The sequence below is a fragment of the Carex rostrata genome, chromosome 11, assembly GCF_964058835.1.
Source record: "Carex rostrata chromosome 11, lpCarRost1.2, whole genome shotgun sequence".
In the NCBI taxonomy this organism is placed as follows: domain Eukaryota; kingdom Viridiplantae; phylum Streptophyta; class Magnoliopsida; order Poales; family Cyperaceae; genus Carex; species Carex rostrata.
Genome location: NC_135928.1, coordinates 8,185,934 through 8,201,238, shown reverse-complemented (window position 1 = coordinate 8,201,238; position 15,305 = coordinate 8,185,934). Strand labels below are relative to the sequence as shown.

Here is a 15,305-nt window from a genome sequence, read left to right as displayed (position 1 = left end):
GCCTTAACTGAGCTTGAAGTACTAATGTAATGCGGTACCATGAAATTCTAACAAGGCAAATTAAATGGTGCCAGTCCATAAATGTAATGTATTGCATAAAGTTGACAAAGAGAACTTACAAAAATTCACGAGAAATAAGAACTTCATATTATTAAAATGGTTTGAAGTTATGGTTCGTAGAAAATGACTTGTCATTATATGGTTATTCCAAGCTAAACAAAAAAGAACATGAAAGCAACAATTTAACCATTAATTCTGTTTTATTGTTTCCAGCCAACCAATTCCTTGAATTTCTTAGTCATTGCCCAGAACATACCTGATCAAGCTTGTAGTATCCACGACTATCAGTTACAGCTTTTAGTTGGCCATCCAATATCACTTTAGCATTCTCAATACCAGCACCACTACTGTCGACAACACGTCCCGAAACAGAGAAGCCTGTCACCTGCAATCAAGAACATGAGTTAAATCAACAAGGTTATTTGTATAGTAAGCTCATCTCTGTAAAATACATGCATACAACAATGCTAAAGATATTTATAAAAAGTAAAAACAGATAATAGTTACGTAAATCATACTATGTTGTTAACTAATTAATTCTTCAATATAGTCCTTTGAATAAATGCAAGGAGTGTAAGATTGAGGAAGGAGATGAGAGCGAGAGGAGCCAGCACCTCAAACTTTTGAAGAATTGTCAGGTGCTGATGCACGACAGAAACAACTAAATAAGAAGGTGAGACATCAAAAATTGTGTTCTCTCCTTTGTAGTATGGCAATAACTCATAAGCACCTATAAAAGGCAGCCACAAAAAAAAAAAAACAACCAGACATAAATCGTAATACCAAGTGATGATAACAGAAATAACAACAGAAAATTATAAATAAAAGAAATTACCGCAAGGGAGTGATTTAAAAGGAAAGTTCCCATTAGTGGCTGGACGGGATGTCTTAACCCGTCCAGGTTTTTTTTTATTTTTATTTTTTTGCGTCTGGACGGGACGCCTAAACCCGTCCGCCTTTTTTCTTTTCGACGGGCCCTCTAAACCCGTCCGGGTTTCTCTTTTTTTTTTTTTTTTTTTTTTTACGGCGAAGTGGATTAACGGATTAAGCAGGGATGTAACCCGGACGGGATATTTAGACCCGTCCGGTGGGACGGGTTTACACAGCCCGTTATACCTATATTTCGAAAATAATCAAAAGTAATCCCGTTTTTCGATATTTTTTTTATTTTATTTCTATTAATAAAAAATTCGGAAACATGATGTGTTAACGAAACACATCACTGGTTAGAATTCAGTTGATCGGAACTTCGGAACACATCACTGGTAAGAATTCAGTTGATTTCAATTCAATAGAGTTCAATAGAAATAAATTCCAATTGAATTTTGTTGATCAGAACAAAATGAAAAGGAATTGAATTCTTCTTTAGTTATTGATTGTAAAATATACATAATAGAAGATAAAATATTTCATTTGCATACAAAATGACACTTGTACCCTTAAAACATTTCCATCCATAAAATTAATTAGAAATGTTAGATAATTATCAAGAAAATAAATATAAATTAAATCCATTTTAATTTCATAAGCGCTTCATTTGCTCCCTGTCATCTCTCTTTCACAACTCTTCAGTGCATTTTTTGTTTGTTTGTTCCAATTCTCTATTTTGGGAGCCCTCGATTCAACCCATCAATCAAAACACAAGCTTTACACAGTTTATACAATCGACAATATCAAATATCAAATTATAAAAAGTGTAATCATGCTTCACCACAAAGTGCATTCAGGGAAAAAGATAATAACAATTATAAGAGATGGGTTACGGTGAGTTGCGAAGTAAAATACGTTTATACTTCACGTAATATCTTCATTGTCAAAGTTTAAATAGCCGATTCGAACCTTCCAACATGTTCTTCATAATAAAATATGCTTCAAAGAAACAAATTAGAATTCAATAGAGATGCTAACAGGTCAATCCGAATTTTACATAGAGAGCCTCAGTGCAACGGCTCAATATTTGACTTTTCAAATTTCTAACGGTCAATCTGAACCATTCATCTTGTTCTCCATATTAATATGTGTTTGGAGACCAAATTTTATATTTTTTGGAATTTGTTTACTATTTTTTTAGATTTATTGAAAATCGCTGTTTTTTTATGGTCCATATTTGCTTAAAACAGCAATTTTCAATAAATCTAAAAAAGTAGTAAACAAATTCCAAAAAATGTAAAAATTGATCTCCAAACACATATTAATATGGAGAACAAGATGAACGGTTCGGATCGACCGTTAGGATTTTGAAAAATCGAATATTGAGTCGTTGCACGGAGGCCCTCTATGCTACGCATAGCATATTCCTATATATATATATATATATATATATGCTGTGGCTAATTTGCTGCCGGCAGCATTTCTGCCGGCGGTGCTGCCGCCCATTTTTTTGTTTTGTGATGTCCAAACAACAAATCCAAACCGTTAGATGTTTAATTTATATTATAATCTACTTGGAGACCAAATTTTACATTTTTTGGAATTTTTTTACTATATATTAAGCTAGTTTGAAAACCGCTGATTTCAATGCTGCAGAAATTTACTGAAATCAGCGGTTTTCAAACCAGCTTAATATATAGTAAAAAAATTCCAAAAAATGTAAAATTTGGTATCCAAGTAGATTATAATATAGATTAAACATCTAATGGTTTGGATTTGTTGTTTGGACATCACATGGCTAAATATAGCCCCGGCAGCACCTCTGCTGAAATGCTGCCAGCAGCAATTTAGACAGACCCTATATATATATATATATATATATATATATATATATATATATATATATATATATATATATATATATGAGCTACGGTGAGTTGCGAAGTAAAACGCGTTTCTACTTCATGCCGTATTTTCATTTTGAAAGTCCAAACGACCGATCCGAATTGTTAGATGTGATCTCCATATTGAAATGTGGTTGGAGACCAAATTTTACATTTTTTGGAATTTTTTTACTATTTATTAAGCAATTTTGAAAACTGTTGTTTTGCTGTGAACAGTAAAAAAAGTAAAAATTTCTGGATGACCGGATCAGCGATTTTCAAAATTGCATAATAAATAGTAAAAAATTTCCAAAAAATGTAAAATTTGGTCTCCAACCACATTTCAATATGGAGATCATGTTGAGCGGTTCGGATCGGTCGTTTGGATTTTTAAATCGTAAAATATGAGTGTGAAGTAAAATAGTCGCTTTACTTTGCAACTCACCGTAGCCCATCTCTCTCTGTCTCTCTCTCTCTCTCTCTCTATATATATATAGGAACTTGCTAGCATGCTACGCGTAGCATAGCTCTCATCCGTGCAACGGCTCAATATTTGATTTTTCAAAATCCTAATGGTCGATCCGAACCGTTCATCTTGTTCTCCATATTAATATGTGTTTGGAGACCAAATTTTACATTTTTTGAAAAAAATTTTACTATTTTTTTAGATTTATTGAAAATCGCTGTTTTTTATGGTCCAGATTTGCTGAAAACAGCGATTTTCAATAAATCTAAAAAAATAGTAAAAAAATTTCAAAAAATGTAAAATTTGGTCTCCAAACACATATTAATATGGAGAACAAGATAAACGGTTCAGATCGATCGTTAGGATTTTGAAAGGTCGAATATTGAGCCGTTGCACGGAGGGGAGCTATGCAACGCGTTGCATGCTAGCATATTCCTCTATATATATATATATATATATATATATATATATATATATATATATAAGAGTGGATATTTCATCGATTTTCTATTGAAAATTATTAAAAATTACTAGTATTTGGGAACTGGTACCAAATTACTGCTACCACTCTCCTTACAAAAATCAATCAAAGTTATTACAACATATACAAAAAACTTTGCCAATTACTTAACAAACACACATAAGAAAGAACTCAACAAAATACAATTAACATAGCTCAAATCAACTAACATAGCATAAATCAACTACTGACAAGATGAGAAATTTAACAAAAAGTCCTTTATCTTCTAAGATATTTGTCAATTTTGGTCTATCTTCTCTTGACTTCTTCCACCTAAAAGAGGCAGGGCCTCTTCCTCCTGAATAATCACCTCTAAACCCTCCTGTATCATCAATCCATCAAAGCTAACTGGAAGAGATGAAACATCACTAAGTAATATTAAATAAAGTTTAAGTTTAGAACTATCATTCTTTGTTATAATTCAATAATTTGCCAATGACATAATTTGAACCCCCACACTTCATGTAGTTCTAACCACTTGAAAACAAAGTTTGTTTCTAGCTAACCATATTGTCCATAACACAGCTCCACTTACTAATTCTACCAATAATGCATCTTTCACAAAATAAGCAATTAACATTCCCTTGCCAACCTTTTTTACTCAAATTTACCCTTGTTAATAATTTTTTTTTGCTTAAGCAACAACAAAAATATCTTAATTTTAAATGGTATTCTACACTTCCATATTGTACAATACTCCTCATCTTTAATACCATCTTAATTCAACTATTTATAAAAAAAGAATTAACAGTAAAAATACAACTTGAAGTCCATCTCTACTTCAAAACATCCAACTGATATGTATTCAATCTAACCTTCTGTGACACATTTTGTAATTTGTGCCACTCTTCCCTATATATTCCCGAATTTGTATCCTATGCATTAACTCAAAAAAGAATCTTTTGAGTTAATGCATCTGAACTGTTCGATCCGTTTTAAGATCCGTGCAGACTAGATCCACACTAATATTAAAGAGTCTTTGAATTATAGGTTGTGACCGAATTGGCTCCGTTTAAAATCAAACGATCGAGACGCATTAACTTAAAAGATGCTCTTTTGAGTTAATGCAAACGATACGGACTCATGTATTCCCACCAATTGTCTTCTAAAGTCTAAATTAATAATACCTCTTTTTCAAAACCTGAGCTGCCGAAATATTAGAATTTTCTTCTCTTCTTTTTTTGAAAATATCAGCAGTAGCTGCGATATAGCATATGTAAAGAGTCATTACAGTGACAGTTTTTCAACAACTAAATTACTTTAATTTATGTTAAACTAATAGCTGCGATATATCAGCAGTAGCTGCCGAAATATTAGGATTTTCAACAACTAAAAATCCCTTTCAATGAAGAATGGTTATTGCAAATCAATGACAGTTTTTTTTTAATGAAACTTACAGTTATTAGTTTAACATAAATTAAATTAAGATTGAATCAATCTTTGGTCTATTAAAATTTTGCATTGGACAGCACGTATTCAAACTCTTAACATATTTATTGTCCGTTGAGACATGAGAATGGTACAAATTAAAATAATCGGTTTGTCAGATCAATCTTTTTTTTTCCTTCAAAATTCAAAGCATTTCCTCTTGTTTCATCGCAGATTAAATTCTCTCCCATATTTTTCGAAAATCAGCAACAATTGAAATGGATCAGTCTAAAATTGCGCAAATTAGCGTCAATTCTTCTGATTTTAGACCGATTATGTCAAGTTTTGGGACCAAAATTGCCAAGCTGTGTAAATTAAGTAGAAATTGAATCGCTTCTGACCGATTCCAGTCCGATTTGGACGATTTTTTGAACCATGATTTATATTGGCTGTGCTGAGAGGCTCAACATAGCAGGGCAATTTAATTTTCAGAGTAGGGCAAGAACCAATAACCTATATCCGATAATTAATTTTCAGAATCTAAGGTAGAACAGTTGTTCTACTTTGATTCTATGTGGGTTTGCCCCTATATTTGAATCCATTGTACAATTAAAATTAAGAAAGTGTATACCTCTTTTATAGAGAATGGGAGCTGGTCCGATGGAGTCATTAAGATAAATACACACTTGATCCACATAAATTTTATAATTATTTATGTAAATCTTAATGCGAATCCAACGATTCCGATCAGACATCCGATGTCTATTAGACCGAACCTAATTACAATATCATCAAAAACTCTACAACTTACCTCGATTATTCTCGCCGAAACAAAGCGAAGCATTCCACTAACGTAGCATATTTACACTATATTTATTGAACTTTGGATTCAAAGCCAGTCCAAATACCTGGCCATGTAGAATGAGATCTGAGTCGTTTTATTTAATCTGATACGACTCTCAAAGCAGACTTCTCTATCCAAATAGAATCAAAGTAATTTTGATCCGGCAACACAATCGGATGCTTCACGAAATACTCACTCATTAAACTTTAGACAGCAATAGATAAATGTTCATTATTGCTCATAGAAAATGAAGGTCTCAGATAGAGTGGAAAAAATCATGTCTTACCGTGCCGTACCGTGATTAATACGTTGTAATTTTGGTCTCGTGTCGTGCCGTGACTAAGTTATTTTTTCACGTATTGTGCCATGCCGTGATTAAAATATCAAGGGATGGTCACGACATGCGAATAGTCACGCCACGTGAGTCATGTCGTGCCCAAACGTGTCTCCGCGTAATCATTTGATCATAATTTAAGTTAGTTTATTAAAGATTTACCATTTGATCAATATCTAATGGTCCTAATTACACGTGATTCGCGTAATCACGTGCCATGACTAAATTTTTCACGTGACGTGCTTAAGTTTTAAAAGATGATCACAACACACAACCATGCACGGAACACGCGAGTTACGATACGTAACTTACACGCATGCCGTGCCATAACCGTACCATTTCATGACGAAACCCGCCACCGTGCCATTTTTCCCAATCTAGTCCCAAACTCTCAGTAACATTCTAACAAAGATTAATCTATATATTAAACCGTCCTAATAAATAACACCACCATTGTATAAAGCGATTTCACTTTTTTTTTATTCACAAGAAAAAAGGACGAAAATATATACAAAATAAATATTTTTTTAAAAACACCTATCATTTCCATTCATCTATTAATTAATCTACTCTATCCATTTACATTTTTTGGGACCTACTTTGTAGCTATCTAACACTGCATTTCTTGAACCCATAACCACAGTAAAAAGTTTATTTACCGCAGTAGCCAAACGGTCAAGACCCATCGTTACCTCCTCAGCCACCTTCTCCGTCTCTATAATCACAACTCGAAATTCCTCATTAGCAATTTCACCTGAGTCAATTGCCTCTCTCAACCTCCTAACAGCCAAATTTGTTTTCTCTACCTCTTCTACTGACGCAAGATCGAGATCCGAATCATTATCACTTGACCACATCTCCCACTCAGAAAGCGCCTTTCTGGCACAGCTGAGATGATCGGAGCTCAGAGATGAGAGGAGGCGGTGAGCGAATTTGAGTCTCAGATAGCGGAGTCTAAGATGTTCGATTCGAGCCGAGATGGTATTGCACATGTTGAGAAGAGAAATTGTCGAGTCAAGGTATTCATCACGGGAAGAACTTGTTGGTGTGGAGGTGCTGGATATGGTGGTGGCGAGGCGGTATATCGAATCAGAGAAGTGAGAGAGGGAATTTGGTGGTGGAGAAAGGATGCTTGAGAAATTGAGTTTAGAAGGGTTGGAATGGTCGTCGGTGTACCTCTTCATCGTAGACATGGTGTTAGATTGTAAGGAGAGGCAGGAGCGGTGCCTGTATATTTATAGGATTACACTTTAAGATTCGTGTCAGGTTAAAATAAACGATACAGATTTCATTTTACACGGTAGGGTACCGCAGTCAAGAAGAGGTCAATGAAAAGACGATTTTAGCACTGTAGTACCGCGGAAAAAAAATTTGGCGATAGGGGTAGTATGGGAAATTGGTAGTTGAGTACAGTCAAAGCCTATCCGAAGGTTATCATGTGCACGTTTTTCCGTGTCAGCTGAATCCCAGAAAACAACGGTCAAAACTATGGGAGAAACCGAGAAACCATGGGAGAGAAGAAAACAGCCGACTTTTTGCTGATTCCGCATCGTCTGCGTATTTTGAGTTAATACATATTATAAATGAAGTATATTTAATCTGTCCTTAAAATATAAAGATCTTTAATATTAGTGCTAATTAAATTTTACAAATTTTGAAACTAATTGAACGGTCAAGATGCATTAACTCAAAAAATTCAAATTCTTTTTTGAGTTAATGCCGAGGATACGAATTCCTTTTTGCCATCCTTGTTCTCTTTTATCCAGAACATAATTTATTAGCCTCCAAACTTCTAATAAATAAACAAATGGCACATGCTGGTTGGACAATTCCAACCACTGTCTTTTTCATTGTTGTCAAGTGCCAACGGATCTCTTCTAACTTCATAAACTGTTGTATAAGACTTCTGAACGGTTTTAATGTTTTGTTCCTTGAATGATGACACGCAACTGTTGTTAAGGTTATCTCTTATAAAATAAATTCGACCGTACAATAGATTTACTCTGATGATCAAAATTTAGTGCATGATTGAGTAATTGACCAGTAATAGGTCATACTGATTTTCATGTATCTTATAAGAAATGAGCAGTCTAAATTTATTTAGTATCATCTAATAAATGTTGTAAAAATAAAGAGGATATATCTGGTTATTAATAGAGTTATAGTTCAATTTTTGCAGCCTATTGGGACACTCCAAGTAATGGGTAAAGATATTAACAGAGCAGTTTTGGCTTCATACATCACATAAATTATATGCAATGCTATTTTGATTATGTATAATGTATGTAGTCCAAACGCTGTATGAAACCAAAATTGCACTGTTAAAATCTTGACCCCAAATAAGGTGCTGACATTTTTCTGGACCCATTCAACAATGCGAATAAAAAATTTATTCTACGCTGAAGAGTTCATATTCGACAACTAAAATGATTCAAATTGTTGGATAATTGTGAACAAAATATATGTAATAATACGAGTTAAGAAGTGTCATGTTACTATTTATATGGTTCTTAGAGATATAAATTTGTACTGTGCCGTTAAGTGCTATGGATAAAATCACGGAAAATTATCACACTGTGATTGGTCATATTAGTCATGTTTGATCATGTTAAAATATTTTTTTGAACTTTAAGTTTGTTTAAAAAAAATCAGAAAAAAAAACAGAAAAAATTAGAAAAAATGTTAACAAATGTGAAAAAATGTAATTAAACAAAGTCACGTTTAATATTATTGGTTGTCATATAATGTGATCATTGATTGAGCCAATTAGTTATACTTTTTTCAATCTGAAACTTAATACGGCAGAATTAAATCAAGCCATGCATATTTGCTTAAACTGTGAAGAGCTTTGGCCAAAAAATTTGAAATAATTTGACTATTGTAATACCATAATCAACCTGATGTGCATCAAGATAGAATTTACAATTTAGAAAGATATAATTATAAATATATAATTAATATTAAAAAGTAAATACTAGTTTGTATATAAACTGGATAATCGAGATATTCGCACAACAGAAAAAAAAAATCTAAATTCATTTTTATTTTGAGTCACCAATGAAAATCAAGACAAACCGAGGTGGCCAAGCCATTCAGATTTCAGACACCAAAACAACCCGCCACACAAATTGAAACATTACCACAGCACAGAAATGCCCAACAGGGGAAACAACAGAGGAATAAAACAGGCTAAGCCAGAGAGATAGAAAGCCCGCATCGGCCACAAAACACACACACACACACAAAATGAAGGAAAAATTGGACATGTACTCATCTAAATTATAAATTTTGCAAACTAGGAATTTACTCATGAAAACTTCATTGTTTTCTTTTAAAATAATTTAACATTAAGATTTTAATAAAAAGTATTTAGAATAAAATACATTGTGAATTAATCTCTTTCTTTGAAATTATCAAATATAATTTCATTAAAATAACGTAAAATTACATGCATCATTTTACATCCACAACATCAACATTAAACAACATAACATCAATATCTAACAAGACAAAATTAATATCCAAAATAACATAACAAACGCACTCTCTTGAAAGCAGGTTGGACAAACCAACACCGATGACATCTTCAGCTAGCTTAGAGAGAAAGGAGGCATCTAGAACTTTATTTATTATATTTTTTATGATTTATTAAGATAGATACAAAATTCAATGACATGAGAATGCTTTGTAAAATACTTAAATAAATAGTACAATAATTCATAAAAATGTAAAATTTGCTTTCCAAGCACATTTTAATATAGAGATCATGTAAACAGTTTGAATTAACTATTTAAATTTAAAAAAATCAATATAGTAAAATGTTGTGACTATAGAATATAGTAAGTGGATCCCTCCTCTATTCATAATATCATATTCTCATTCACTTAAAATTGTTTCTGTATTTAAAAGAATTCATATATATACTCAAAACTTTTAAGTTTGAATTTGAACAATATCTGATATGCTTTGCACACCCAACATTTATAATATATACTTTAATTGTTATTACCGGATTTTTTTTAAATACCATAATAAAAAAATAAACCAAAACACCTTTGTTTTGGGAGAATTTCACATTTATCCAAGCCGCAGAGTGGCTCTACGGCTCCATTTTAGGGGACTGCAGAGCCAATCTACAACCCCACTGACCACTGTGCATGTTACAACAACCCAAAACATCATTTGCGGTCCACTAAGTGGGGCCGTAGATTGGCTCTGCGCTTCCTCCAAATGGGCCTGCATATTGGCTCTACAGCCTGAGTAAATGTGAAATTCTCTCAAAATGGAGGTGTTTTTTTTATTTTTTTTATTATGGTATATAAAAAAAAATTCGGTTGCTATTAATATAGCAGCGCAAGTTTGGACTTTGGTCTATATATGTTCACAATTTCAGCAACCGAATATTTGTTAGGTATGAGAAATCTTGATCATTTATTTCTCTCACAAACTGTAATTCGTAAAAATAAGTTGAGAAGATACAATTCTCCGTCTATCTGATCTCGGATGATCAACCTCATTGAAACAACACAAGAATATATAATAATTCAATTTTTTAGGGACGAAACTAGAATATTAAAATTAAAAAGTCTGAATAAATAAGTATCATGCAATTTTATTTTATGAATGAGCTAATTGTATTATTTTTTGTAAAAGTTAAAAAATAAAAAATAAAAATTCATAGGAGGAGGTGCTTTGCACAATAGCATTCCTTTGCTAATAGCCTTACCTACGCAATTTGTTTTATATTAGAAACTACTAGCATTGATAATTTGTATGGGCCAAAAATATTCGCAATCATTTTCTTTATTTAGTAGCTACACAATTTGCCGAAACTTTTATTATACCATATTAAAAAAAAAATTGGAGGGATTTTGAAAAATACCAGTGCTTTCAAGCCAATCTGCGATCTCATTCTTAAAAGGCTGCATATTGGCTTGGCGATCCCGAAAAAATACAAAACTGCACTGTAATATTAAATATATTTAGGTTTTTTAGGGCTTCCAAACCAATCTGTGACTCTCTAAAAATAGATATGCAAATTGGCTTGGAGGTCCTGGTATTTTTCGAAATCCCCATAGATGTTTTGGTTTATTTTTTTTTTAATATAGTATAAATAAAAATTTCGGCACAATTTGTTGAAGTTTGTATCAATTATTACGATTAAGAAGCTCCATGTATATAATCGCTACAAGTTTAAGCAAGCTTTCAAATTGAGTAATACGTGAGGTGAAGGAAAATGAAAGTGAGGAGTAAAAGATAAGGAAACGAAACTGAATAAAAAATATTATATTTTTATTTTCTTATTTTTAGTACATCTTGTTTCTCTCTATTTCACTCGAATTTGAAAATGAATAAAGTATAATCTCTAAAAAGTTCAAAAAAAAAAAAACTTTTATAAACTTTTCTCTAATTGAAGATCCAATTAAGAAATAGTAATTATAAAATTTGCTTTCTATTTTTTTTTCTTTCCATTTTTCTATCTCCAATCAAATTAATAGTAAAAATTGTCTTGTCTTTACTTCATAGCACTGTTATTAAAACCGAACCGTAGGATAGCTAGACCGGAAACAATCGGACCCAGATCCGGTTCAGTTCAAATAAAAGTCCAAATAAACATATAAACAAAAAAAAAGGTCGCTTTTTTTTTTTTAATTTGTGAACCAACACAAAATATTGGCTGTCCGTTATTCCTCCTTTGAGGGAGAAAATGTAACATTTATTAGGAGAAAAGGTAATATGTGGAAGATATTATTCTGTGGACAATTATGTGTTCATGTATGATTAAATAGTTGTCACAACGTTAATTTTATTTAAAAAAAAATTGAAATGCTGGAATTTTAATATGAGTCGTCAAGGTTTGTGTGATCTAAAAAAAATAAAGATTTTTTATGTAGTTATTCAATTCTAAATAAATAAAGCATATATAGAACTATAAAATCTTTTTGGTGTAAAAGAAAGCATTCATATGGTGTCTTATTTTAATAATTATAAGAATAAGTTATACATATTTTGAGCTTAAAAAATATATTTCTGACATTTTTAGTATGCTATAAATTTAGTTTAAAGTACATTTTTTATATGTGGAAATTTTCACTATATAAAATATGATAATTTTTATAATAACACTTATACCTCAATATTAAGTATTTTAAGAAACCAACGTTCGGATCGGTTGATCTCTTGATCCGATCAGTGAACCGCTAATTTAGAGCTTTACAGTGTTGACGTTCAATGTATTTCTAATCAGTGTTGTAAATACTAAATAGCAATATGCGTTCGTCGGACAAACAGAGTACAGCTAAATGATCAATCGAGAATAATTAATCATAATCAGAAATAATCAGCCGATTAATCGAAAAAATCAATAACTGTTTGATCACCGCTAAAGACTAAACTGTTTTTTACAACACTGGTTCATAACATTCCTTGAAGAGTTAAGGAGGAATATTTAATTCGAAAAGTACGTAAAATAATTTGTTCCTCGTCTCTAAAATGCCTCTTTTTGGGTCAAGCCATAAATGCACTTTTGATTGTATTTAATAACCTCATCCTTTCTCAGTTAAAAGCCCATTCAGGCCGAAACAGAATCAATTAATTCTCTGATTTTGGAACGCAAGTGGCGTTGTTTAAAAATGCAGCTAACCAACTCCAGTTTACAGATGCAAACAAAAAATCAACCTACTCAACACCAGTCATACACTCACGCGCTCATCATGCTAATTAATCTGTATCTATTGTGGCAATTTCTTGTGTACAAAACTGTGCAACTGTAGATATATACCTGACAGCATAAACGGCAACAGGGTGAAGATCCATAGAAAATCTACAGCAAGTGTTGACAACATATACAATAAATAAATCCTAAGAACACTTTGAACCCAACAGATACTTCTCAGTACCAAAGTCTTTCAATTAAACAACAACAAAAACTGTATGCTCAATTAATGGCTGAGAAGAAATTATTACACATGGCCAGAGAAGATGGCCGCTTGCCACATCCAAGACTCTTCATTCTAGCAATAGTTCTATCACTAATTTTCATGGATCCATTTCACTGGAGCCCGGTGGCTGGTCGCAACTACCGGCCTGTTAAACTAGACGGCATCGCACCATACAAGGAGATCATGGCGAGTTGGCGCAAAGATAACCAGAGCAGACTAAGAAATGGAAAATTGCAGTTTGAAGGTGAAGTCTTTGGGCCTGAGTCGATCGAGTTTGATCTAAAAGGCCGAGGGCCGTACACTGGCTTGGCTGATGGTCGTGTTGTTCGTTGGATGGGTGACAATGTCGGATGGGAAACCTTTGCAGTTGTTAACCCTAATTGGTGAGTTTATTAAATGCAAGTACTTCTTTTTTGCTATTTTAAGGAAGAATACTTCGACTATATATTTATTTGGAAGTAAGTCAAACTTCATGTTCATGGGTCTCCATAATTTTTAAAAATTATTTAAAAGAAATAAAATTTGTAATCTTTGTAAACCTATTGAGTTTTGACTTAGATTTAAAGTATCAATTTGCTTAACCATTACAATTTTTTTAGTAAATCTATTGTGTTATTTTTGACATGTGAACAATGTGCATGCATGGTGCATTCATTAATTATTGAAGGTCAGAGAAAGAATGTGCCAATGGAGTAAACTCAACAACAAGAAAGCAACACCCAAAGGAGAGTTTTTGCGGAAGACCGCTTGGATTGCGGTTTGATAAACGAACAGGAGATCTGTACATTGCCGATGCATACTATGGGTTAATGGTGGTGGGACCCGATGGCGGTGTTGCAACTTCTCTAGCTAGTGAGGTTGAGGGGACCCCAATTCTCTTTGCGAACGACTTGGATATTCATAGCAATGGCTCTATCTTCTTTACAGATACCAGTGCAAGATATGACCGTAGGTTAGTAGTTTTTTTTTTCACCTTAAAGCAATAATAACATGTTTCTTTGTCACTGTTTTAAGATGATTTTTTCCATTAATTCAGGAATCATGTCTTTATATTATTGGAAGGAGAGGCTACTGGACGGTTGATGAGGTACGATCCGACGACCAAATCTACCAGTGTTGTTGTAAGCGGACTGACTTTCGCCAATGGTGTGCAAATTTCCAAGGACGAGACTTTTCTTCTCGTCGCAGAGACTACAAAGTGCAGGTACCAGTACATTATTCAATACCGAAATAGAGTAATTGTTTCAAACCAAAACATGGCGCTCAATGCGAAATTAATTAGACTAAAACTAATTCATATGCTAATGTAATTTTCAGGATAATGAGATATTGGCTAGAGGGTCCAAGAGAAGCACAACTAGAGCTCTATGCAAACCTGCCAGGATTCCCCGATAATGTACGTATAAACGACAAAGGCAACTTTTGGGTGGCCATAGATTGCTGTCGAACACGGACGTTAGAAGTATTTTCTCATCACCCGTGGATGAGAAACTTATACTTCAGACTGCCTCTCAAGCTTAACATCCTCGGAAAAATGGTCGGGATGAAGATGTACACAGTAATTGCACTATTTGACATCGAAGGTAACACGATTGACGTGCTCGAGGATAGACAAGGTGAGGTAATGAGGTTGGTGAGTGAAGTGAGAGAGGTCGATGGAAAATTGTGGATCGGTACGGTTGCACATAACCATATAGCTACCTTTTCATACTCTTAGCTAGGTATAGCAAAGTTCATTAAGGATTCATGAGCTTGTATCTTGGATATTGCATATTATTTGTTTTTAAATGGCTTTGTAGTTTCCTTTTGAGTGGCTAGTTTATATATTTTGTTTTTTGCACTGTATGGATGCTGATAGCATATATATATGCTCCATTGTATGTGAGCTCCGTGATATGTTTTGACAACATCCAAAAATATACCTCTCATTAGAGATGAATAACTAGAACAAAATGTAAAGATGTGTTATGATATTTATGCTATTTATGCTATTCGGATCACTTTTCTAAGTAAAAAATG

General features: G+C 33.0%; 1 protein-coding gene across 1 annotated transcript; it reads left to right on the top strand.

Moving 5' to 3' along the window:
- Positions 1 to 13,205: 13,205 nt before the first annotated feature.
- On the top strand, positions 13,206 to 15,095 carry LAP3 (Calcium-dependent phosphotriesterase superfamily protein). Its single transcript, XM_078311185.1, has 4 exons — positions 13,206 to 13,669; positions 13,954 to 14,238; positions 14,323 to 14,490; positions 14,604 to 15,095. Exons 1-4 carry the CDS (start codon positions 13,290 to 13,292, stop codon positions 15,001 to 15,003), a joined length of 1,233 nt encoding a protein of 410 aa, XP_078167311.1. The 5' UTR covers positions 13,206 to 13,289; the 3' UTR covers positions 15,004 to 15,095.
- Positions 15,096 to 15,305: the final 210 nt, after the last annotated feature.

Bases quoted from the DNA above. Each gene is read 5' to 3' on its own strand.
- LAP3 (XM_078311185.1), top strand. From the start codon at position 13,290: ATGGCTGAGAAGAAATTATTACACATGGCCAGAGAAGATGGCCGCTTG. The intron at 13,670-13,953 runs GTGAGTTTATTA...TAATTATTGAAG, and splicing joins GCAGTTGTTAACCCTAATTG to GTCAGAGAAAGAATGTGCCA. The intron at 14,239-14,322 runs GTTAGTAGTTTT...CCATTAATTCAG, and splicing joins AGTGCAAGATATGACCGTAG to GAATCATGTCTTTATATTAT.